The 25,741-nt window shown below is 38.7% G+C and overlaps 1 protein-coding gene across 2 annotated transcripts in view; it reads right to left on the reverse strand.

Annotated features, from left to right (window-relative positions):
* Positions 1-25,741, reverse strand: part of UBE2D2 (ubiquitin conjugating enzyme E2 D2) — a 59,331-nt gene that overhangs the window by 7,314 nt on the left and 26,276 nt on the right. For both annotated transcript variants that reach the window (XM_082836888.1, XM_082836887.1), the window contains exons 2-5: positions 9,908-9,971; positions 3,712-3,743; positions 3,555-3,632; positions 3,365-3,470 (exon numbers count right to left, since the gene is read on the reverse strand). In XM_082836888.1, the coding sequence (XP_082693014.1) occupies positions 3,365-3,470; positions 3,555-3,632; positions 3,712-3,743; positions 9,908-9,971 (280 nt within the window). The remainder of the gene's footprint in view (positions 1-3,364; positions 3,471-3,554; positions 3,633-3,711; positions 3,744-9,907; positions 9,972-25,741) is intronic.

A 25,741-nucleotide genomic window follows, 5' to 3' on the forward strand; every position in this document is an offset into this window, starting at 1 on the left:
AGGGCTCGAACCGATGTCCCCTGCATTGGCAGGCAGTTTCTTAACCACCGCGCCACCAGGGGAAGTTCCTATCCAGTACTTTTTTTTTTTTTCTTTTTTTGGGCTGCGTTGGGTCTTCGTTGCTGCATGTAGGCCTTCTCTAGTTGCGGCGAGTGGGGGGCTACTCTTTTTTTTTTTGAGGGGGGGGCTACTCTTCATTGTGGTGTGCAGGCTTCTCACTGAAGTGGCTTCTCTTGTGGTGGAGCACAGGTTCTAGGCGCATGGGCTTCAGTAGTTGCGGTGCGTGGGCTCTAGAGTGCAGACTCAGTAGTTGTGGCGCACGGGCTTAGTTGCTCTGCGGCAAGTGGGATCTTCCCGGACCAGGTTGCGAAACCGTGTCCCCTACACTGGCAGGCAGATTCTTAACCACTGCACCACCAGGGAAGTCCCCTCCAAAACTTTTTACAATAGTACCTTTATCCCAGTTATTTAGGTGCTTACAAGGTACGAGTCAACTATGGATTTTTTGTTTTTTTTTAAAATTATTTATTTACTTAGGCTGCGTTGGGTCTTCATTGCAGTGTGTGGGCTTTCTCTAGTTGCGGTGAGCGGGGGCTACTCTTCATTGCAGTGTGCGGGCTTTTCATTGAGGTGGCTTCTCCTGTTGTGTAGCACAGGTTCTATGCACTTGGGCTTCAGTAGTTGAGGCACACGGGCTCAGTAGTTGTGGCCCCCAGGCTTAGTTGCTCCGCGGCATGTGGGATCTTCCCGGACCAGGGATCAAACCTGTGTCCCCCGCATTGGCAGGCAGATTCTTAACCACTGTGCCACCAGGGAAGTCCCCTCCAATACTTTTTACAATAGTGCCTTTATCCCAGTTATTTGGGTGCTTACAAGGAACCAGTTAACTATGCACTTTTTGCTTTTTTAATCTTCATAATAATAGTGAAATAGTTTTTATCATCCCTATTCTACCGATGAAAACTCTGTGGAATGCAGAAGCCAATCTGTCTCAAGTCTCATCCAATAAGAGGTGGAGCTGAGATCCTAATACAGGCAGTTGCATCCAGAATCTATGTTCTTTAACATGAAACTATGTTGCCTCTTGTCTAAATGTATGCATTAAAGAAATGATAAAATTTAAGTAGACAGAAAAGAAAAATATTTTTATGTACCAAATTTCATCCCCAAATACCCAAACTATTTCTTTCTAGCTATTTAATATACTTTCTATACAATGCAAGTTACAGTGTGTAACACTTTATCTCTTTTCTGCTTTTTTCAAACATTGTATTTTCCTATTTCCCATAATATTTTTAAGGATCAATACTCTTTTGAATGCATTTTCCAGAACCAATATATTTTCTCCTCTACCGTTGAGTCTATATGTAATTTCTATTTTTCAGAAATAACACTGTTGCAAATGTACTTGCACAGAGAACTTTTTTAAACTGTTGGTCTTATTTTTTTAGTACAAATGAATGAACCTAGAATTACTGGGTCAAAGGGTATTAATGATTAAATCTCTTATTTCTTAATACATACTGGCAGACTGGACTATACAAATCTATACTTCTATCTGTAGCATATATAAGCACTCATTTCAATGCAGTTCACCAACATTTATTTTTCTTTTGTAAAGATCTTTGTTAATTAAAAAGGTGAAAAATGGGAACTTATTTAATTTTTATTTCCTCTGTTCCTTTCTGTCCATTGGGATCTAGGTTTTTCCTTACTGATTTATATATGTTCTTCATATCTGTTAAACATATTGGCCCATTATCATACTTGCAGCCTATTTCTAGTATCTGTACTTTGACAACATTTAATCCACTTGTGATTTCATTTGGGTATGATGTTGAGGGGTTGAACAATCTCACATCAACAAATAAGATAATATTCAGTTCAGGAATATAAAAAAATCCCCAACCTCCTCATATAACTAGGTCTTATTTTAAAGAACTATTGGAGGGGGACTTACCTGATGGCGCAGTGGTTAAGACTGCACACCCAACGCAGGGGGCCCGGGTTCGCTCCCTGGTCTAGGAACTAGATCCCACATGCATGCCACCACTAAGAGTTCGAATACCACAACTAAGGACCCTGTGACTTCCCTGGTGGTGCAGTGGTTAAGAATCCGCCTGCCAATGCAGGGGACACGGGTTTGATCTCTGGTCCGGGAAGATCCCACGTGCTGTGGAGCAACTAAGCTCGTGCGCCACAACTACTGAGCCTGCGTGCCACAACTAGTGAAGCCCGCGCACCTAAAGCCTGTGATCCACAACAAGAGAAGCCACCACAATGAGAGGCCCATGCACCGCAACGAAGAGTAGCCCCTGCTCGCCACAACTAGAGAAAGCCCGCATGCAGCAACAAAGACCCAACGCAGCCAAATAAGTAAGTACTTAAGTAAGTAAAGAAAGAAAGAAACAACTACTGGATCTTCCATCACTAAGTTGGTAACTAACTTCCTCTACACATTTTCACCCTCCCCCACACACAATATACCAAAGATTAAGATGCTCAAATAAAAATTTATATTAAATTGATTATCTTAGAGGGTGATTCAGTTCCTGACAGAAACCTAAAGATAAGAGCTGGTAAAACCTTAAAGAATGTGAATATGAATTCACCTATACTTTGCTCTTCAAGAAACTACTGTCTATGCTTATAGTATACAAGCATTCCTCTACAATGGCTGTTTTTTTTATTATTCTGGAACAATATCTATCCTTTCCATTCATGGATCTCAAGGTTGGAAGAGGCATTGTTTGTCTTCTACTTTTACTATGCTCTAAAAAAACATTCATACCAAGTAGTCATATTCCAACCTATGCTTGAATAGCAAGAGCAATGGACAGAGAGCAGTCACGACACCAAGGAATACCTATGCTTGAAAATCCAGCTCTCTCCAGTGGGTCTAAAGGTCTTTTTAAGAATAAGGGGCGGGTGGGGGGGGTGTGCTTCCCTGGTGGCGCAGTGGTTGGGAGTCTGCCTGCCAATGCAGGGGATGCGGGTTCACGCCCTGGTCTGGGAAGATCCCACATGCTGCGGAGCAAATGGGCCCGCTCGCCACAACTACTGAGCCCGCACGTCTGAAGCCTGTGCTCCACACAAGAGAGGCCGTGATAGTGAGAGGCCTGCGCACCGCGATGAAGAGTGGCCCCTGCTCACCACAACTAGAGAAAGCCCTCGCACAGAAACAAAGACGCAACACAGCCATAAATAAATAAATAAATAACTTAAAAAGAAAAAAAAGAATAAGGGGGATTGCTACCTCCTCTTAAAAAAGGAATCCGAGCAATCTTTCCAAGAATAAGTAATCTTAAAAAGACAAAAAACACAGTAGGATTTTTATATTGATATCAAATACTCATTCTATTACCTTTTGAAATAGTTAGTGCTGGAGACCACTGTGACCGTAGAATATCAAGACAAATGCTGCCATTACTGTTAATATTTGGATGATAAATTCTTGTTGTAAATGCAACCTATCAAAAAAGGAAAATTTTTTGTAAACTGTTTCAACAGTATTGTCGAAAGTAGATACAAAACAATTGTCATATCCCAATTACCTTAGGTGGTTTGAAGGGGTAATCTGTTGGGAAATGAATTGTCAAGAAAAATACTCCACCCTGATAGGGACTGTCATTCTGTTGATAACAAGAAAAGTTGGATTAAAATGAGTGAATTACATAAACTATTTATTCTGAAATTAATCTAAATACTTACTGGCCCCATTATTGTAGCTTGCCAATGGAACACTGAAAAAGAACAACAAAAAATCACCATGAAGCAATATCCACAGTATACCTACACCATAATAACATATCATTCCCCATGTAATCTCAGTTCATTTATTAGCAATATGATGAGTCCTGAGCAGGATGAGGAATCTAAATTAAGTTGGAGTCTGAACAGAGAAAACAAAAATGACTAGCATGGTATAGAACACTGATAAGGTGCTCAACAAAGAAGTATTTGGGCTAAAACATCTTGAAAATTCATGTCAGGGAGACAAAATTCTTGACAAGGTCCAAAATTTCACTTTTAAACAGGCATTTCCTTACCTCAAAGGGTAAAAAAGAACCACAAGATTCAATTCTTTCATGTGTTATATCATTTCCCCAACACAAATATATATAATATACTCCTTTTATAATACTGGCATAGAGCAGAACAGTAAACTTAAAGTAGACAATACTCAAATTAGGAAATGCTGGCTTTTTTCCAGTGAGAAAAAAATTTCCAAGAGTTCTCACCTGTAGGTGTTTAGAATTGCTGGTACCTCAGTAAATAAAGAAAACATCAGCTGAAAGCCCCAAGCTTGATTACAAACTCGGGATAATCCCAATAAATTATATACTTGTTTAATAAGGAAATTTTCTCTTCAAACTGCAAAAAATGGTGCTTGTTCCATTTCCAAGGTAATGCCACTAAGGACAACACAAAGATCAAAAAGCCAGTTTTCACTTTCTAAGCAAGCTACTTAGCATTTAACATTCACACTAGGATTTAAGCAAACTAAGGGAAGCTATCACTGGGATTATACATGAGCAACCCAAACCACCTAACCCTCGACACAAAGAGGAAATGTGAAGACTAAAAAACCGCACGAAAATCCACTGGGATATCAGGCCAAATCCTTAAATTCCTTCTGACCACCTGCATGAGAACTGACCCTATGGTTGGCCTGCCCCTCACTGGTGCCTGAATCTACAAAGAGCAGCCTGTTTATTAGGAATTAAAAATAAAGGATAGGTACTGCTGAGGCTCTCCTTTTTACGTTACCCATCATTAGTACTGAGAAAAATTCCTCATAACTTCTGCCAACCAATTTTTTATGGATTAAGCAGCTAAGGAGAAAGTCACTTTGAGTCACTAAGATTAGTCCCAGTATCTTTAACAAAGGTCCTATTAAAAGAGCCCTAAGGTCCTATTTAAAGAAACAAGTCTCATTCTGTTTTTAATCATAAATATATTTACAATTCGAGTAAACAAAACACACTGATAATTAGAGTAAACAATCCCAATGACAAAGCTGAAAACACTATTAAAAATGACCAAGCTACAGGTCAAGGGAATTGTTTTAAAGCAATCTTATTCTTCCATTTAATCCTTCTATATTTTTAAAATTTGTGGCTGTAAATGGGAAGATATATTTATACCTGCACTCTTGTTAAAGGTTGTAAGAATCAGATAAGGAATAAAAAGAGAGAACTAAAGCACTTAGATGATAAAATATACAAATATCGAGACATGCTAAAAAATTTAGTTAAAAATTTTTAAAACTATCTAAGTCCTAACTTTTTCTTCTGAGTCTTTTCAAGATCAATCTTTCTCTTGCTAAAAATACTGCCAGACTTAAGAAGTTATTGGAAAAATTTAAACCTGAACAAATTCTTGGCTGAAGGTAAAATATTTATTTTTGGTGATTTCCTATTCTTCCTCTACAGAAAACAAAGACCATTTTATGCTTTATGATTAAAATCGACTAAAAATTAGACAACATAGAAACCCCAAAGGCTTGGAGCAGAAATTCTGACAAGACAAGCTGGCAACTAGAACATTTACAATTACATAAAGGATACCCTTCCTAGAAGAAGATGTGAAAAGATCAATATTTTCAAGTAATAATGCAATCTCTTTCATATCTGGCACTCTGGAAAATTGAAAATATTCTAGTATATTTAAGCAAGAATCTTATATTACTGAGAACTCTTATAAGCAACATCAACAGGCTATTTCATATGTAATTCATATCCATTTAGTTAGTAAATCATGTTTAATATTCCCCAGTAGAACTAAACTTATATAAACCATTAGTTCTAAATAAAAACCCATTAACACTCAAATGCTAACCTTTATTAACTTGTTTCCGTCTTTATAAATAAAGGGTCAAATACTGTCACCAGAAAAATGAGCAAAAGCACATACACAGGGCTGTCTTTAAGAGTGAGAGGGGAGAGGAATAAGGAAATTGCTAATGTAGCAACTGAGATCAACAATATTTATGTCTCTTGTTAAAATGATCTAGAATCTACAATACCAACAAAAGGCAGAGAAGAACAAAATAAAAACACATTAATTTGGGGCTTCCCTGGTGGCGCAGTGGATGGGAGTCCGCCTGCCGATGCAGGGTACACGGGTTCCCACCCTGGTCCAGGAAGATCCCACGAGCCGCGGAGCGGCTGGGCCCGTGAGCCATGGCTGCTGGGCCTGCGTGTCCGGAGCCTGTGCTCCGCAGCGGGAGGGGCCCCGGCAGTGGGAGGCCCGCGTACCGCAAAAAAAACAAAACAAAAAAACAACAACAAAAAAACACATTAATTTAATTAACAAAAGCATTTCAAGACCTACCATTTAAATCTTAATTATTCTGCCACGCTGGTTAAATGTAAGAATACCTACTGGAATCAATGACTTACGTCTCCCTCTGGAGCACATTTGTTTCCATGTCTTGGCTATTGTAAACAGTGCTATGAACACTGGGGTGCATATTATCTTTTCCAAGTTAGTTCTCTCCAGATAAATGCCCAGGAGTGGGATTGCTGGATCATATGGTAACTCTACTTTCAGTTTTTTAAGGAACCTCCATATTGTTCTCCATAGTGGCTGCACCAATTACATTCCCACCAACAGTGTAGGAGGGTTCCCTTTTCTCTACACCTCCAGCGTTTACTGTTTGTAGATTTTTTGACAATGGCCATTCTCACTAGTGTGAGGTGATACTTCATTGTAGTTCTGATCTGCTTTTCTCTAATAACTAGCAATATTGAGCATCTTTCCATGTGCCTATTGGCCACCTGTATGTCTTCTTTGGAGAAATGTCTATTTAAGGTCTTCTGCCCATTATTTGATTGGGTTGTTTGTTCTTTATCAAAAAGCTTTTATTAAGCTGTATGAGCTGTTTGTATATTTTGGAAATTAATTCCTTGTTGGTTGCATTGTTTGCAAATGTTTTCTCTTATTCCACAGGTTCTTTTTTTGTTTACAGTTTCCTTCGCTGTGCAAAAGCTTTGAAGTTTCATTATGTCCTATTTGTTTATTTTTATTTCCATTACTCTAGGAGACGGAGCCAAAAAAATACTGCTGCAATTTATGTCAAAAAGTATTCTCCTTGTGTTTTCCTCTAGGAGTTTTAGAGTACCTGGTCTTACACTTAGGTGTTTATTTTCAGTTTATTTTTGTATATGGTGTGAGAAAATGTTCTGATTTCATTCTTTTACATGTAGCTGTCCAGTTTTCCCAGAACCACTTACTGAAGAGACTATCTTTTTCTCCATTGAATATTCTTGATTCTTTTGTTGTAGATTAATTGACCTTAAGTGCGTAGGTTTATTTCTGAGCTTTCTATCCTGTTCTACTGATATATATGCTTGTTTTTTGTTTTCCTGTTCCATTGATCTATATGCTTGTTTTTTGCTTTCCTGTTCCACTGATCTATATTCTTGTTTTCCGCACCATACCCCTTTGATTACTGTAGCTTTGTAGTACATTCTGAAGTCAGGAAGCATGATTCCTCTAGCTCCAGTCTTCTTTCTCAAGATTGTTTTGGCTATTCGAGGTCTTCTGTGTTTCCATACAAATTTTAAATTTTTTTGTTCTAGTTCTATGAAAAATGCCATTGGTAATTTGATAGGGATAGCACTGAATCTGTAGACTGCCTTGGGCAGTATGGTCATTTTAACAATATCTGTCTATGTCATCTTCAATTTCTTTCACCAGCTACTTATAGTTTTCAGAGTATAGGTCTTTTCAGCATAATGTTTTTAATGCTCATCCATGTTGTAGTATATATCATTTCATTCTTGTTAATCATCAAATAATATTCCATTGTATGGATACACCACATTTTATTTACCCCTTCATCAGCTGGTGGGTATTTGGGTTGTTTTCACTTTTTGGCTATTATAAATAAAGCTTCTATGAACAATCATGTATGAGTTTTTGTACAGATACACGTTTCATTTCTCTTTGACACATACCTAGGAATGAACTCACTGGGTTATATCGTAACTCTATGTTTAACTTTTTGAGGAACTAACAGGCTGTCTTCCAAGCTGGCTATACCATTTTGCATTCTACCAGCAATGTATGAAGGTTCAAATTTCTCCACATCCTCATCAACATTTGTTATTATTTGACTTTTTGATTCTAGCCATCCTAGTGGGTGTAAAGTGACATCTCATTATGGTTCTGACATGCATTTCCCTGATGATTAATGATGCTGAACATCTTTCCATGTGTTCATTGGCCATTTGTATATCTTATTTGGAGAAATAGCTATTCAGATCCTCTGTTTATGTTAAAATTGGGTTATCTATCTTTATATTGCTGAGATACAGACTTTTAAAAAATATTTTGGATAAATATGCCTTATTAGATATATATGACCTACAAAATTTTTCTCCCATTCTGTGTGTCTTTTCACTTTCTTAATAGTATCATTTGTTGCACCTAATTTTTAAATTTCGATGAAGTCTAATTTATCTTTTTCTTTTATTGCTTATGCTTTGGGGGAGTTTAACTCTCCAGGGTAAGCATTTTTTCAATCTGACAAAGGAATGTAATAGTACTAACTATGGTAGAAGCAAAGGCAAATTACTTTAGCACACTACAGAACTTCAAAAATGAAATCTAATCCCCAGACTTCAAACGCTTTTAATTAAAAATCAGCCACTCTCAACTTTGAGGAATTTACCTGAAATAAAAACACTCTTTCAATTGAATGACCACACTGATGCAGATGGATTATACGATAACCGTGAAATGACAAAAGTAGAATCAGAAAACCTGAGAATGAGTCCACTTCCGGAACCTCCACAAGCCTCTCACCAGATTCTTCTCTAAAATAGTTTACAATTTCTATCCCAATGACCTAAAAGAATTGTGAGGCGTAAATGAGATAATGTGTGTTTAAGTACTTGTCCTGTCCTGTTTGGTATCAAATACTATAGTTACTCATACTGGACAGGTCTAAACATAACATAAATGGGATTTTTCATCACAAGTACTTAGTCTTATAATTTATAACATCTGTTTTATCTATAAAGCAGTCCTTGTACAAGGGCTTTGCTTTGGTTCTTAAGGATTTAGGAGACCAAAACAGCAATCTAAGAAAAACAAGGAAAAAATTAATTTACACACAAACTAATATAACCTCATTTATTTTTTGTCTTAATCTATATACTTCTCTTACACAAATGTTTCCAAGTATACTCCAAGTATATTCCATTTTTTCCCTATTTGCTAAATGTTGCATTTTTTGTGTGTGAATTAGTTTTGTGTTACAAGGCACAGCCTCTTCAAATATCCTCCATTTTAAAAAGGATAAAAGATGGTATAAGGGGAAAAAGCTGTGTTGAGACAAAGTGGAACAAAAACAAAATTATTATCCAACATGTACGATAAGTACAATAGATTATTTTAGACAGGATTAAGGAGATAAGCTGGACATTAAAAATAAATTGTAGCTGTCTTCACGAGTATGAGTCAATAGAAAGACAGACACAGACCCACATACATACATACACATATACATATACACACACATACCCCCCCCATCATCTTTAGTATTATCTTACTGAAAGAACAGTAGCTTGCTGTAAGTAAAAGCTTGAATATTTTGACTCAAGTAAATACCCAGAAGGGACAAAGGACAGATAAGAAGGAGCCAGGACAACTACACAGACAATGTCTGGCAGAAGAGGTTCAAAATGTAATAAACAGTACAGAAGATGATGGGATACACATAAAACTGCACCTTTCATGGGCAAGTAAAGGTAAATACTGCCTCTTCTCTACTGCATAATTATCTCTTCACACAAAATAACCTTAAGAGATGTATATTTATCAGTCCCAGAGTTCCCCAGAGGCAGATTTTTATGCTGTTTTATGTTTCACTCTATCATTCCTTTCACATACTTACTATCATCTCCAACGGGACCTGCTGAACACTGTGCTGGGGGGTCCCGCGCCAGGTCGTTCAATTCCTTAAGAAGGAGAGAAAAAAGAAATGTATTCAACATAAATATAACTTTTATCCATTAATAAAATTGTCACTGTTACCAACATTCTCTGTCCCACCAGTAAAGCTCTTTTAGGAGCACTCCTTCAAAGTCAGAGAAGGGTAGATTAATGAAATCTTTGGGATTTCATTATTTGGGATTCTTGAATGCAAATATATGTTTATACAAGTAATCATTTTTGCTTTGTTCGGAGTTTAGTAGGTAGTAAATATAAGGAAGGTAAACATGTATCGTACTAAAGAACCACAAAAACTGTTTTTAAGTAAAAACTTATTAGTTTTCAAAAAAGATCAACAGCTTTTTTTTTTTTAAAGATTTAATTTTATTTTTTTGGCTGCAGTGGGTCTTCGTTGCTGTGCGTGGGCTTTCTCTGGTTGCAGCGAGTGGGGGCTACTCTTCATTGCAGTGCCTGGACTTCTCACCGTGGTGGCTTCTCTTGCTGCGGAGCACGGGCTCTAGGCATGCAGGCTTCAATAGTTGTGGCACGCAGTCTCTGGAGCACAGGCTCAGTACTTGTGGCACACGGGCTTAGTTGCTCCACGGCATGTGGGATCTTCCCGGACCAGGGATGGAACCCGTAACCCCTGCATTGGCAGGCAGAGTCTTACCCACTGAGCCACCAGAGGAAGTCCCCATAGGCTGGTTTTTGTACCTCAAAACCATTAGGTTATACTTGAGACAAACTCTTTAAGTCATCTTTAAGTCATAAATGTTCCAAATTACACGGAACCATCTGACAAGATACTGGTATTTTTTCAGCTCATATCCACTACCAAGGTTTCAAAGGTAGTAGAAAAAACTTAAAAAAGTATGTATTACAGGGCTTCCCTGGTGGCGCAGTGGTTGAGAGTCCGCCTGCTGATGCAGCGGAGACGGGTTCATGCCCCGGTCCAGGAAGATCCCACATGCCGCGCAGCGACTAGGCCCGTGAGCCATGGCCGCTGAGCCCGCGCGTCCGGAGCCTGTGCTCCGCAATGGGAGAGGCCACAACAGTGAGAGGCCCCCATACTACAAAAAACAAACAAACAAACAAAAAGGATGTATTACAAAGGCTGGCTGAACATAACCCATCATAAAGATTTGTAATCAGAGATGGAACTACTTGTAGTAATGCTCCACAACCAGATGCCAGCTTCTTAGCTACTTTAACATAAGAATCCACAAACTTGAGACTTGTTACTGGGTGGGGATGCCTGAAAAACCACAAAGCAGGAAATCATACTATATTCCCTTTCCCCTTGACTTGGTATTTGAAATAAAAACAAGCTCTGAGGGAGGACTAGTTTTAATTATATGTTAAAACCAGAACAGTAAAAACAGTAAAATCTATTAAAAGTACAATAAAAACTATCTCAAATCTTATTAATGAGTTACATAAGTAAACTTTTTAACTTGCAACACATAGATATTTCTGTAAGTCCCTTCTTCTGAGTTAACTTATTCAACCAGCCATTTGGTTACATCAATTATCCTGTTTTATCCTATCTGTAAGCTCGGAGGACAAAGCATAAAGTATAGAAATAAAGTTCTGTTTTGTTTTTTAAAGGGCTGGGGTTGAGATAAAGATTTAACAATATTTACTTTCTTTTGTATCTCAATTTGGTGATTTTGTATTTCTCTACAACAGAGATTCCTTGCCCATCTCAAGGAGGAAAACAAACAAAAAACAACCTACTGTACAGTTCCTATTCCCAAATGTTTGTAATAAAGTTCACTATAACTAAGAATGCTTGCTTGATTTGAAACAAAAAGTTAATCTACTTCTGACTAACATTTATCTAAGTGAATATAAGATCCATCAGATGGTGATCACTTTGTAATGTACAGAAATATCAAATCACTATGTTGTGCACCAGAAACTAACATAGTGTTGTGGGTCAACTATACTTCAAAAACAAACAAACTCATAGAAAAAGAGATCAGATTTGTTTATCAGAGGTGAGGGGAGGTGGTGAGTTAGTCAAAAGGTACAAATTTCCAGTTATAAGATAAATAAGTACTAGGTATGTAAATGTACATCATGATAAATATAATTAACACTGCTGTATTTTAAAAAATATTTTATTTATATTTTTGGCTGCGTCGGGTCTTAGTTGCAGCGCTCGGGCTCTTTGTTGTGGAGCGTGGGCTTCTCTCTAGTTGTGGCATGCGGGTTTTTTCTCTTTAGTTGTGGCACGTGGGTTCCAGAACACGTGGGCTCAATAGTTGCGGCACACAGGCTTAGTTGTCCCTCGGCATGTGGGATCTTAGTTCCCCAACCAGGGATCGAACCAGCATCCCCTGCATTGGAAGACAGATTCTTTACCACTGGACCACCAGGGAAGTCCCAACACTGTTGTATGTTATACATGAAAGTTGTTAAGAGAATAAATTGTAGGAGTTCTCATTACAAGGAAAAAAATTTTTTTCTTTACCTTTTATTTTGTATCTGTGAGATGATGGATATTCACTAAACTTACCATGGTAATCATTTCATGATATATGTAAGTCAAATCATTATGCTGAACATCTTAAACTTACATAGTATGTCAATAAAACTGAAAGGAAAAAAATTTGAGCCATTAAAAAAAATCCATCAGTCCACTTCATGAGCCAGTATGATATAATTAATTCAAAAAACCTTAACCCAAACTTAAGCTAATACACAATTAACATACTCATTCAACACTTCCTTGGTTCAAGGCACTCATATGGATGAATCTCAAAGGCATAATGTTAAGTGAAATCAGTCAGACATAAAAAGACTATAATCTGTATGATTCCACTGATATGCATTCTAAAAAAGGTAAATTTATAGTGACAGAAAGCAGACCAATAGTTTCAGGGGCTAGAGAGAGCTGGAGGGGATTGAACTGCAAAGGGACATGAGGAAAATTTGGGGGGTTATGGAAATATTCTATATCATGATTTTCATAGGGACCACAAAACTGTGTATATATTTATTAAAACTCAAACTGTACACTTAAAATTGTTGAATTTTATTGCATATAATATATATCGAAGTTGTTTACTAAAAAAAGCATATATCCATTCATCTTTGTATATGCATAAAATATCTCTGAAGAATACATAAGAAACTAGTTCACAGTATTTGCCTTCAGAAGGAAAGTCTGTTTTGGGGGTGAGAATAGGAACTATATGTATTCCTTTTATACCTTTTAACAAGTGTATTTACTGCCTATTTGAAAAATAAATTACCAGGGGCTTCCCTGGTGGCGCAGTGGTTAAGAATCCACCTTCCAATGCAGGGGACACGGGTTCGAGCCCTGGTCCGAGAAGATCCCACATGCTGCGGAGCAACTAAGCCTGTGTGCCACAACTACTGAAGACTGCGCGCCTGGAGTCTGTGCTCCGCCACAAGAGAAGGCACCGCAATGAGAAGCCCTCACACCTCAACAAAGAGTAGCCCCCACTCGCTGCAACCAGAGAAAGCCCGCGCACAGCAACGGAAGAACCAATGCAGCCAAAAAATTAAATTAATTAAATAAATCTATATTAAAAAAAATAACTTACCAGTTCTGACTATAAATTTGGATTAAAATAAAATAGCTATTAAAAGCTGTGACCATCTCATTTCAAAATAGTGAAAAGCCAGTTAGACTGAATAGACACAGAAGCTACAAAATTTGATGTGCCTGCATTAAGATGAAAACTGAAGGGAGTTCCCTGGTGGCCTAGTGATTAGGATTCCAGGCTTTCACTGCCATGGCCCAAGGAACTGAGATCCTGCAAGCCGAGTGGCGTGGCCAAAAACAAAACAAAGATGAATCTTGAAATTAAATAAAGGCACTGATCTAGACAGATCACTTGGGCAGAAAAAAATACCCTAATGCATCAGGCTATTTTTTGTTTAACAGTTGGCTTTATCATATGCCTTTATACCTATACATTAATTTCCTTGACTTCTTATTCCAAAAGAAATAGTATTCAGATTTGTCTTGTATATCATATAGCAAATTACGCATTACTGGGATTGAGAGTAGGGCTAAGACAAAACCCAAAACCAAGGAATTTTCCTGTTTATTGAAAAACTTTTCTATAGAAAGAGCAATAGAGAAATAAAGTATATATAATTAAATTTAGAAAAAAGAGGGAGGAGGGAACTTTGACAGGATCCTCAATTTCTAAAAAGATTTTATAATCTTCCTTTGAAATCTAAAAAAAATTAAAATAAAGGTCCTGTTTTGGGAATAAACTGGATATTACTAAATAGTTCTCAATTAAAATTTTTTTCTTTGATGGTGTACACTCCCCTTGTTTATAGGTATACAGCAGAACTGTTATTTTTAAAGATTAAGGGTTATAAACAATTTTGATTCTCTGCAACTTTCCCAAGTATTTCTTATCTTAGTTCAAACAGCCCCAAAACCTTACACAAATTAATTTAATTATTTTCAAGTAAGGTTTAATTCACTACAAACTTTTTTTTTTTTTGGCTGTGCACCACGGCTTGCGGGATCTTAGTTCCCTGACCAGGGATCAAACAGAACCATGCGCCCTGCTGTGGAAGTGTGGAGTCTTAACCACTGGACCACTAGGGAAGTCCCCAAACTTTTATATTTTATTTATTATTTTTTTAACTTTTTTTTAAACATCTTTATTGGAGTATAATTGCTTTACAATGGTGTGTTAGTTTCTGCTTTATAACAAAGTGAATCAGCTATACATATACATATATCCCCATATCTCTTCCCTCTTGCATCTCCCACTCCCTCCCACCCTCCCTTTCCCACCCCTCTAGGTGGTCACAAAGCACTGAGCTGATCTCTGTGTGCTATGGGGCTGCTTCCCACTAGTTATCTATTTTACGTTTGGTAGTGTATATATGTCCATGCCACTGTCTCACTTTGTCCCAGCTTACCCTTCCCCCTCCCCGTATCCTCAAGTCCATTCTCTAGCCAAACTTTTAAATACATTTCCTAATACTACCTTTTTTGGCTCAGGAATATGAAATCCAATGAAGAGATACACAGGAATGATTATAATGCCTTATATGACTCCTTAAGAATACCTACTTTCCAAAGGATTACCCCTTCTTTAAAAGGGACCACTATTAAAGAAAACAGAATGCTAAAGTCTCTGAGCCTCAGATATTTCTGTATCATAGCACTGTAGCAAAGAGAAAGGAAACTTCCTGGGACTTCCCTGGTGCCCCAGTGGTTAAGACTCCACGCTTCCACTGCAGGGAATGCAGGGTGCGGGTTGAGGGAAAAGAAGAAAGAAAGAAAGGAAACTTCCTAGCTCTGTGAGGAGGGGGTCCTGCAAGGGATATGTAGAGTTTCCTTTCACTGTATCCTTAAATACTCAAATAGGTCATTAGTTGGTAAAAATTAATGCTACTATTAGCTATTTTTAAAAAACCTCTTTCCCCAGTCTTAACAATTAAGAAGCAAAATACAGACTGCATGGAATACAGATTTGTTTCACCATTTTGGTCTTTACCCTATGGCATATGGTGAGAGAAACAAGATGGGAAAATGAGAGGTTATAGTTACTTTCACAGAAAATTGGCTTCAAAGTCAATTTTTTTGACTTTGGGAAGCCCCAAAGTCAATTTTTAATAGTTCTAAATTTTGCTGTACAAATCAAGGATCTTTGGTGGTGTTAATCAGGATATGAGAAGATTTAAGCAGAAATTATGATTCAACACCAGAAGAGATCATCTAGACCAATCCCCAATTTTATTTTTAAAAAAAGATACAGGGCTTCCCTGGTGGCGCAGTGTTGAGAGTCTGGCTGGCGATGCAGGGGGCACACGTTTGTGCCCCAGTCCGGGAAGATCCCACATGCCGCGGAGCGGCTGGGCCCATGAGCCATGGCCGCTGAGCCTGCGCATCCAGAGCCTGTGCTCCGCGATGGGAGAGGCCACAACAGTGAGAGGCCCACGAACCACAAAAAAAAAAAAAAAAAAAAAAGATACAAAGTATCCAACCCAAGTAAAACATGTAATTAGTAATTAGAGTAAGGACATGGTGTTCTACTATACATGTTCTACCATATCATGTCTTTTTAGTCTGAATCTAAAAAATACTAGAAATGTACAAGTTAGAATGCCTGAGAAACTATGTTGCCCAGGAAATCAAGCTGAACCTCCTTTTAAGATGAATGAACTGCAAAGAAAGAAGAGCTAGATAAGTAGTAGTTCTCAAAAATGAGGTCCTGGCACAGCAGCACCATTATCACAAGAAAACTTATTAGAAATGCAAATTCTCAGGCTCCAACCAGACCTACTGAATCAGAAACTCTGCAGTGTAGCCTAACAATGTGCATTTTAACAAGTCCCCCAGAAAATTATGATGTACACTAAATCCTGACTGCCTTTATGTTTGACAAATTAAGCATCAGAGACAGAAGACAATGCTAGAAAACTCACTACCAGCAAAACTGAAAGTGAAGGGAAGGTGAAGGGCAACATGATAGCACAAAATGAAGAAATCAAGAAAGGGGTGAGACACGTGCCACAACTACTGAAGCCTGCGCGCCTAGAGCCCGTGCTCTGCAACAAGAGAAGCCCGCGCACCTCAACGAAGAGCAGTCCCCACACACTGCAACTAGAGAAAGCCAGCGCACAGCAACGAAGACCCAACACAGCCAAAAATTTTTAAATTAATTAATTAATTTAAAAAAAAAAAAAAGAAAGGGTGAGACTTAGAAAGATAAGGTATGTTCCGCGTTTTCAAGACACACTGAAGGGAAGCAGTCTGTCATCACCATAGTACTGCACTCTCCCTGCTGCACTATCTTACCAGGGTTGCAACAGAAATGTTAACTTATATGTCCAGCATAATACTTGAAGCTAGTATTTAAAAATTAACTGCTAGAGTATTTAAAATTACAAATTTTTAAAACTTAGGAAATATTAGTAACTCAGTTATCCTAGATGAGTTTGAAAGAAAATTATAATAATTAACTTCTGAAAATATCAAATTATAGAATCTGGTACTCTAATATTTTCTATTTCCCTCTTAATAATGTTGCCTTCTATTTTAAAGACAGACAAACTGATGGAAACATGTATCAATACCAATCTTTCCCTGAACTCAGTATAAGCAGAAGTGGTAACCTTATTTGAGGTTAAAGTCTGTACTCTTTTTAAAAAATTCAAGTCAACTAAAAGTATAGAAAATACACAGCACAAACCTATGACCCAGCTTTGCCCAATCTAAACATTGTTGTATCAACTCTGGATCTTTAAGAAGTCCTCTTTGTTTTCCTCTCCAAAGTAATGATTACTCTGAATTTATTGTTTATCATTCTCTTGCACACTTTTATACTTTTCTATGTGTCCATAAACAACGTAGCTTTGTTATCACGTTTTTAAACTTTTATTTAAAAAGTGTTACATGGCATGTATTCTTCTATACTTTGCTTTTCCCTCAACATAGTAAGAAATTTTTCCATGAGGATCTAGTTTATAGTTTATTCCTTTTTACTGCTGTTCATTTTGCTAGTAGGTGTCTAAACCAATAATGTTTCCTTTCTTTAGGTGATGGACATTTGTTTCCTATTTTTCACTATTACAATGTTTTGGTAAATATTTATACACACATTCTTGAATTCACATGAGTTTTTCAAGCTAAACACTTCTTTGACTTAAATAACAAGTACCCCTCCCCCTTTTTAACCATGCACCGATGCCTTTTATTATGTATGGGTTTTTAAAAATTATTTCCTCAATCCATACACACAGGCAAAAATAAGTGTACTGTTCAACACACTGGAACTTGTAAACCTGATCATTGCCTAGAGAAGGGAAAATTATCCCTAGAACATGCTTAACCAGGAGGCCAATTCATCTGCCAACATCCAAGAGCACAGAAATGAACGTGATAGACACTATCTTCCATCTGAATCTTCATTCACCGCCATTTGACAACCCTTCTATACATATTGGAAACTAACCATTTCATGTGTAATTATGTTAATGAAAATAAGTTTCCATAAGGATTATAATGGTTATTCTACAACCTGTTTGTGTTCTTGCTGATATCAGCAGGGGCAACAGGCAGAATTCAGTTTTTCCAAGTCTTCATATCCTTTGATGGGACTTCCCTGGTGGTCCAGTGGCTAAGACTCCACACTCCCAATGCAGGGGTGGGGGGGTGGGGGGCCTGGGTTCTATTCCTGGCCAGGGAAATAGATCCCATGTGCCACATAAGAGTTCACACGCCACAACTAAAGATCCCACGTGCTGCAACTAAGATCCAGTGCAGCCAAATAAATAAATATTAAACAAAACAACAACAAAACTTGTATTTGTGTTTAAAATATACATACATACATATATATATATATATATATATATCCTTTGACGTTTTCTCATTATTCTGCTCTTAGGTAACTTTAAGCAAGTCATTCAACTTCTCCAGATCAGAACTTTCACATCTATAAAACAAGGAAGTTAAACTAAAATAGCATGGTTTGGTTATAGATTTAGGCGTCAAATAAGTTTGGGAAATGTTATAATCCACATACTTATAAGAATATTCAAGGTTCTAAAGAAGTCCTGCATAAAGAAAACACTATTGTTTGGACACAGAAGCAGGCTTTGCTTCCTTCCTTGGCCCATTCTTCCAATGCCCCGTTCCCTGCCCAAGATTTTATTCTCACAAAATGCCTAATGCCCTTGGGAAAGTCCGACATAAGTCTGAAAGAATCACGAACACTTTTTTTTTTTTTTTTTTTTTTGCGGTACGTGGGCCTCTCACTGTTGTGGCCTCTCCCGTTGCGGAGCACAGGCTCCGGACACACAGGCTCAGCGGCCATGGCTCACGGGCCCAGCCGCTCCGCGGCGTGTGGGATCTTCCCGGACTGGGGCACGAACCCGTATCCCCTGCATCGGCAGGCGGACTCCCAACCACTGCGCCACCAGGGAAGCCCACGAACACTTTTTATCCCAAAGAAATATTATTGTTGTAGAATAAAAGAATTTTAAGCATGACATAGAGAAATCTACACAACATGTCTAATACTTTCCTAAAGTTATCTACACCTTGTCTCTCACATCTGGACTACAAATTACTTCAGTGTGGTTTTTTGTGTGTGTGGTAAAATACACAAACATAAAATTTACCATCTTACCCATTTTAAAGCATATAGTTCAGTGGTATTAAATACATTCATCATGTTCTGTTCAAAATGTTTTAAGAGAATGCTTATAGCAAGAAAAAGCTCATTATGAGTAGCTTTTCAGATATGGTTAATACAACATAAATGCCCTTTCTAAGGCGATTACATGATTCTATTAATTTCTGGAGACGGGTTTTTTCTGTTGTTTTTTTAAGTTACTTTTGCCAAGTTCCAGGAAATCCTTACAAGTGCTATTTGTGTGACAATGTCCATAGCTTCGTAGTGATCAAATAGATAGCTGATGTGTCTCTGGCTTAAAACATTTTTTCTAGATAAAAAGGGGGAAAAGCACTTTTCTCACAAAGGACATATCTTTTAAAAGGGAAATGATATGCTACATAAAGATATTAGCAATATTTGTCATTTATATAATCCTATCTGTTGTACTACAAAATGTTCAAACACTGAAAGCTTATATTACTCATATCACAACCTAGAAAGGAAAGCTAAGCAAGGTAACCTTATTGTACTTATACATATAAAGTCAACAAGATCTAAAATTCTATGTAACAAAGGAGATCCTGATTACCCTAAGGTAAAACAAGGATTAAAAGAATTACAAAATTTTAAAGAAAATTCTTTCTTTAGACTCATTATTGACTTTAATTATGCAACCAGGGCTTGAATAAAGGGGCAGGGGCAGGGGTAGGGGAGGAGGGGAGGAAAGGAGGCAGGAGTCAGGAAGTCAGAGTATAATGAGGGCTATCACTATTCTGTAAGTGGGAAAACTCAACTATAGGAAAGAAGCTGTGAGTTCAGACTTATATGGTATTTCTTTCTTTCTTTTGGCTGGGCCCACGTGCGGGATCTTAGTTCCCCGACCAGGGATTGAACCCCAGCCTGGCAGTGAAAGCACTGCGTCCTAACCACTGTACCGCCAGCAAATTCCCTGATATTTCTATAAATTACAGCTGAGTTATAAGGGATTCATATTTGTTTTGGCATATTTAAAGTTTCACAAAGCAGAAACCAATATGAAATTCTGACAATGGATATAATTAACCCAATTATGAACCTGAAGTTAAAAATTGTCAAGGGAGGAGTCAAGATGGCAGTGTGGGAAGATGTGGAGTTAGCGTCTCCCCACAACTAGGGCATCTACTGGCCGCTGGTGGGGGACTCTGACCCCCAAGGAGATGGGAGGAACCCTGAAGTGAACCGGTAGGACTAGGGGGACCCAGCGGGGAGGAGAAGTGGAGGTCAGACAAGATCAGCGCCCCTGAGGCCAGGGAGATCAGGAGAGGCAGGAGGGAGGGACTCTCTGGGAAGAGCAGGAGAGGAGCAGAGGTCGATCACCTGGCCCACTCAGGCAGGGGAGGCTGCTGAGCTCCCAAGCTGCTTCCTTCCCTATCTAAAGCCCCACCTAGGCCGCGTGGGTTCTGGGGGCATGGGAAGGAGGCCGGGGAGATCAGGAGTGACAGGCTGGAGGGGCCATCCAGGAGGAGCAGGAGAGGAACGGAGGGCAACTGCCCCACCCACTTGGGCCAGGGGAGCCTGCTGAGCTCCCAGGCCACATGGGTTCTTGGGGGCATAGGAGGGAGGCTGGGGAGATCAGGGGAGGCAGGTGGGAGGGGCCCTCTCAGACCCCAGACTGGAGGAGCAGAAGAGGAGAGGAGGGCGTTTGCCCTGTCCTCTTGAGCCCAGGAAGCCTGCTAGTGCCCAGGTGAGGTCCCCTGCCCTCTGAGACCAGGCTGGGGGGCAGGCCTGGGCCCCTTCTGTTCCTTGAGCCTAAGCCCCATCCCCCACAGCCCCCAGCACCTTTTCCAGCCCTGTGGGTCCTGAGCATTGGCCCCGCCCCCCACCCAAACCTCGCCCTTGCTTAAGCCCCACTCTCCACAGCTAAGGCCACCCGCCCCCCGCCGCCATTTTTCCCTTTTCTTCCTCCTCTTTCTTACTATTGTGGTACTGATGTACCTTCCGGTTGTTGATTCATCTATATTTTTATTTTCACATTCTAACATACCTGTTAGCTTCCCAGTCTAATTTTATTTTTTACTTTGTTATTTTTCGCTCTCTCTTTTAAAGTTATTTTTGGCTACATTGGGTCTTTGTTGCTGCATGTGGCTTTCTCTAGCTACGGGAGCGGGGGCTGCTCTTCATTGTGGTGCACGGGCTTCTCATTGTCGTGGCTTCTCTTGTTGCAGAGCATGGGCTCTAGGCCCACGGGCTTCAGTAGTTGTGGCTCATGGGCTCTAGAGCGCAGGATCAGTAGATGTGGGGCACGGGATTTGTTGCTCCACGGCATGTGGGATCCTCCCGGACCAGGGCTCAAACCCATGTTCCCCTGCATTGGCAGGCGGATTCTTAACCACTGCACCACTAGGGGAAGCCTCTCTCTCTCTCTCTTTTTTTTTCTCTCCCACCCCACCTGGCTTGTGGGATCTTGATTCGCAAGCCTGGGTTCGGGGGGAAGCTCCTGCGGTGGGAGCTCCCAAGTCCGAACCACTGGACTAACGGAGAACCTCAGACCTCAGGGAATATTCACTGGAGTGAGGTCTCACAGAGTTCCTCATCTCAGCACCAAGACCCAGCCCTACCCAATAACCTACAAACTCCAGTGCTGGAAGCCTCAGGTCAAACAACCAGTAAAACAGGAACACAATTCCACTCATTAAAAAAAAAAAAAAGAGAGAGACGGCAAAAAAAAAATATGTCACAGATGAAGGAGCAAGGCAAAAACCTACAAGACCAAATAAATGAAAAGGAAATAGGAAATCTACCTGAAAAAGAATTCAGAGTAATGACAGTATAGATGATCCAGAATCTCAGAAATAGAATGGAAGCACAGGTTGAGAAAATACAAGAAATGTTTAACAAAGATCTAGAAGAACTAAAGAACAAACAAACAGAGATGAACAACACAATAACAAATAAAAAGTACACTAGAAGGAATCAATAACAGAATAACCGAGGCAGAAGAACGAATAAGTGAGCTGGAGGACAAAATGGTGGAAATAACTTCTGAGGAGCAAAATTAAAAAAAAAGAATGAGAAGAATTGAAGACAATCTCAGAGACCTCTGGGACAACACTAAACACACCAACATTCGAGTTATAGGGGTCCCAGAAGAAGAGAAAAAGAAAGGGTCTGAGAAAATATTTGAAGAGATTATAGTGGAAAACTTCCCTAACATGGGAAAGGGAAGAGTCACCCAAGTCCAGGAAGCACTGAGAGTCCCATACAGGAACACCACACCAAGACACATATTAATCAAACTAACAAAAATTAAATTCAAAGAAAAAATATTAAAAGCAGCAAGGGAAAAACAAAAAAATAACATACAAAGGAATCCCCATAAGGTTATCGGCTGATTTTTCAGTGGAAACTCTGCAGGCCAGAAGGGAGTGGCAGGATATACTTAAAGTGATGAAAGAGAAAAATCTACAACCAAGATTACTCTACCCAGCAAGGATCTCATGCAGATTTGATGGAGAAGTCAAAAGTTTTTCAGACAAACAAAAGCTAAGAGAATTCAGCACCACCAAACTAGCTTTACAACAAATGTTAAAGGAACTTCTCTAAGTGGGAAACACAAGAGAAGAAAAAGACCCACAAAAACAAACCCAAAACAATTAGAAAATGGTAATAGGAACATACATATCAATAATCACCTTGAATGTAAATGGATTAAATGCCCCAACCAAAAGACACAGACTGGCTGAAAGGATACAAAAACAAGACCCATATATATGCTGTCTACAGAGACCCACATCAGACCTAGGGACACATACAGACTGAAAGTGAAGGAATGGAAAAAGATATTCCATGCAAATGGAAATCAAAAGAAAGCTGGAGTAGCAATACTCATATCAGATAAAATAGACTTTAAAATAAAGACTGCTACAAGAGATAGGGAAGGACACTACATAATGATCAAAGGATCAATCCAAGAAGATATAACAATTATAAATGTTTATGCACCCAACATAGGAGCACCGCAATACATAAGGCAAATGCTAACAACCATGAAAGGAGAAATTGACAGTAACACAATAATAGTAGGGGACTGTAACACCCCACTTACACCAATGGACAGATCATCCAAACAGAAAATAAATAAGGAAACACAAGCTTTAAATGACACAATAAACCAGATAGATCTAATAGATATTTATAGAACATTCCACCCCAAAGTGGCAGAATACACTTTCTTCTCAAGTGCACATACAACATTTCCCAAGATAGATCACATTTTGGGTCACAAATCAAGCCTCAGAAACTTTAAGAAAATTGAAATCGTATCAAGCATCTTTTCTGACCACAACGCTAAGAGATTGTAAATCAATTACAGGAAAAAAACTGTAAAAAACACAAATACATGGAGGCTAAACAGTGTGCTAAAAAATAACCAAGAGATTACTGAAGAAATCAAAGAAAAAAAATACATAAAAACAAATGACAATGAAAACATGATGACCCAAAACCTATGGGACACAGCAAAAGCAGTTTAAGAGGGAAGTTTATAGCAATTCAATCTCACCTCAAGAAACAAGAAAAATCTCAAATAAACAATCTAACCCTACACTTAAAACAACTAGAGAAAGAAGAACAAAGAAAACCCAAAGTCAGTAGAAGGAAAGAAATCAAGATAAGAGCAGAAATAAATGAAATAGAAAGGAAGAAAACAATAGCAAAGATCAATAAAACTAAAAGCTGGTTCTTTGAGAAGATAAACAAAATTGATAAACCCTTAGCCAGACTCATCAAGAAAAAAAGGGAGAGGACGCAAATCAATAAAATTAGAAATGAAAAAGGAGAAATCACAACTGACACTGCAGAAATACAAAGGATTATAAGAGACTACTACAAACAACTATATGCCAATAAAATGGACAACCATGAAGAAATGGACAAATTCTTGGAAAGGTACAATTTTCCAAGACTGAACCAGGAAGAATTAGAAAATATAAACAGACCTATCACAAGTAAAGAAATTGAAACCGTAATTAAAAATCTTCCAACAAACAAAAGTCCAGGACCAGATGGCTTCCCAAGCGAATTCTATCAAACATTTAGAGAAGAGCTTAACACCTATTCTTCTCAAACCCTTCCAAAAAACTGCAGAGGGAGAAACACTCCCAAATTCATTCTATGAAGCCACCATCACACTGATACCAAAACCAGACAAAGATAGTACAGAAAAAGAAAATTATAGACCAATATCACTGATGAATATAGATGCAAAAATCCTCAACAAAATACGAGCCAACAGAATCCAACAGCACATTAAAAGGATCACACACCATGATCAAGCAGGATTTATCCCAGGGATGCAAGGATTCTTCAATATATGCAAATCAATCAATGTGATACCCCACATTAACAAATTAAGGAATAAAAACCATATGATCATCTCAACAGATGCAGCAAAAGCTTTTGACAAAATTCAAAACCCATTTATGATAAAAACTCTCCAGAAAATGGGCATAGCGGGAACCTACCTTAACATAATAAAGGCCATATATGACAAACCCACAGCGAGCATCATACTCAATGGCGAAAAACTGAAAGCATTTCCACTAGGATCAGAAACAAGACAAGGATGTCCACTCTTGCCACTCCTATTCAACACAGTTTTGGAAGTTCTAGCCACAGCAATCAGAGAAGAAAAAGAAATAAAAGGGATACAAATTGGAAAAGAAGAAGTAAAACTGTCACTATTTGCTGATGACATGATACTATACATAGAAAATCCTAAAGAGGCCACCAGAAAACTACTAGAACTAATCAATGAATTTGGTAAGGTTGCAGGATACAAAATTAATGCACAGAAATCTCTGGCATTCCTATACACCAACAACAAAAAATCAGAAAGAGAAATTAAGGAAACACTCCCATTTACCACTGCAACAAAAAGAATAAAATACCTAGGAATAAACCTGCCTCAAGAGTCAAAAGACTTGTACTGTGCTTCCCTGGTGGCGCAGTGGTTGAGAGTCCGCCTGCCGATGCAGGGGACGCAGGTTTGTGCCCTGGTCCGGGAGGATCCCACGCACTGCGGAGCGGCTAGGCCTATGAGCCATGGCCACTGAGCCTGTGTGTCCAGAGCCTGTGCTCCGCAACGGGAGAGGCCACAACAGTGAGAGGCCCGCGTACTGAAATTTAAAAAAAAAAACAAAAAAAGAAAACAAAAAGACTTGTACTCAGAAAACTATAAAACACTGATGAAAAAAATGAAAGATGACATAACAGATGGAGAAATATACCACGTTCTTGGATTGGAAGAATCAGTATTGTGAAATGACTATACTACCTAAAGCAATCTACGGATTCAGTGCAATCCTTAGCAAACTTCCAATGGCATTCTTCACAGAATCAGAACAACAAAATCTTACAATTAGTACGGAAACACAAAAGACCCCGAACAGCCAAAGCAATCCTGAGAAAGAAAAACAGAGTTGGAGGAATCAGGCTCCCCAACTTCAAACTATACCACAAAGCTACAGTCATCAGCTACAGTGTGGTACTGGCACAAAAACAGAAATATAGATCAATGGTGCAGGATAGAATGCCCAAAGATAAACCCACGCACATGTGGGCACCTAATTTACGACAAAGGAGGCAAGAACATACAGTGGAGAAATGATAGCCTCTTCAATAAGTGG

This window comes from Leucopleurus acutus (genome assembly GCF_964270905.1).
Source record: "Leucopleurus acutus genome assembly, chromosome: 3".
Classification (NCBI taxonomy): Eukaryota; Metazoa; Chordata; class Mammalia; order Artiodactyla; family Delphinidae; genus Leucopleurus; species Leucopleurus acutus.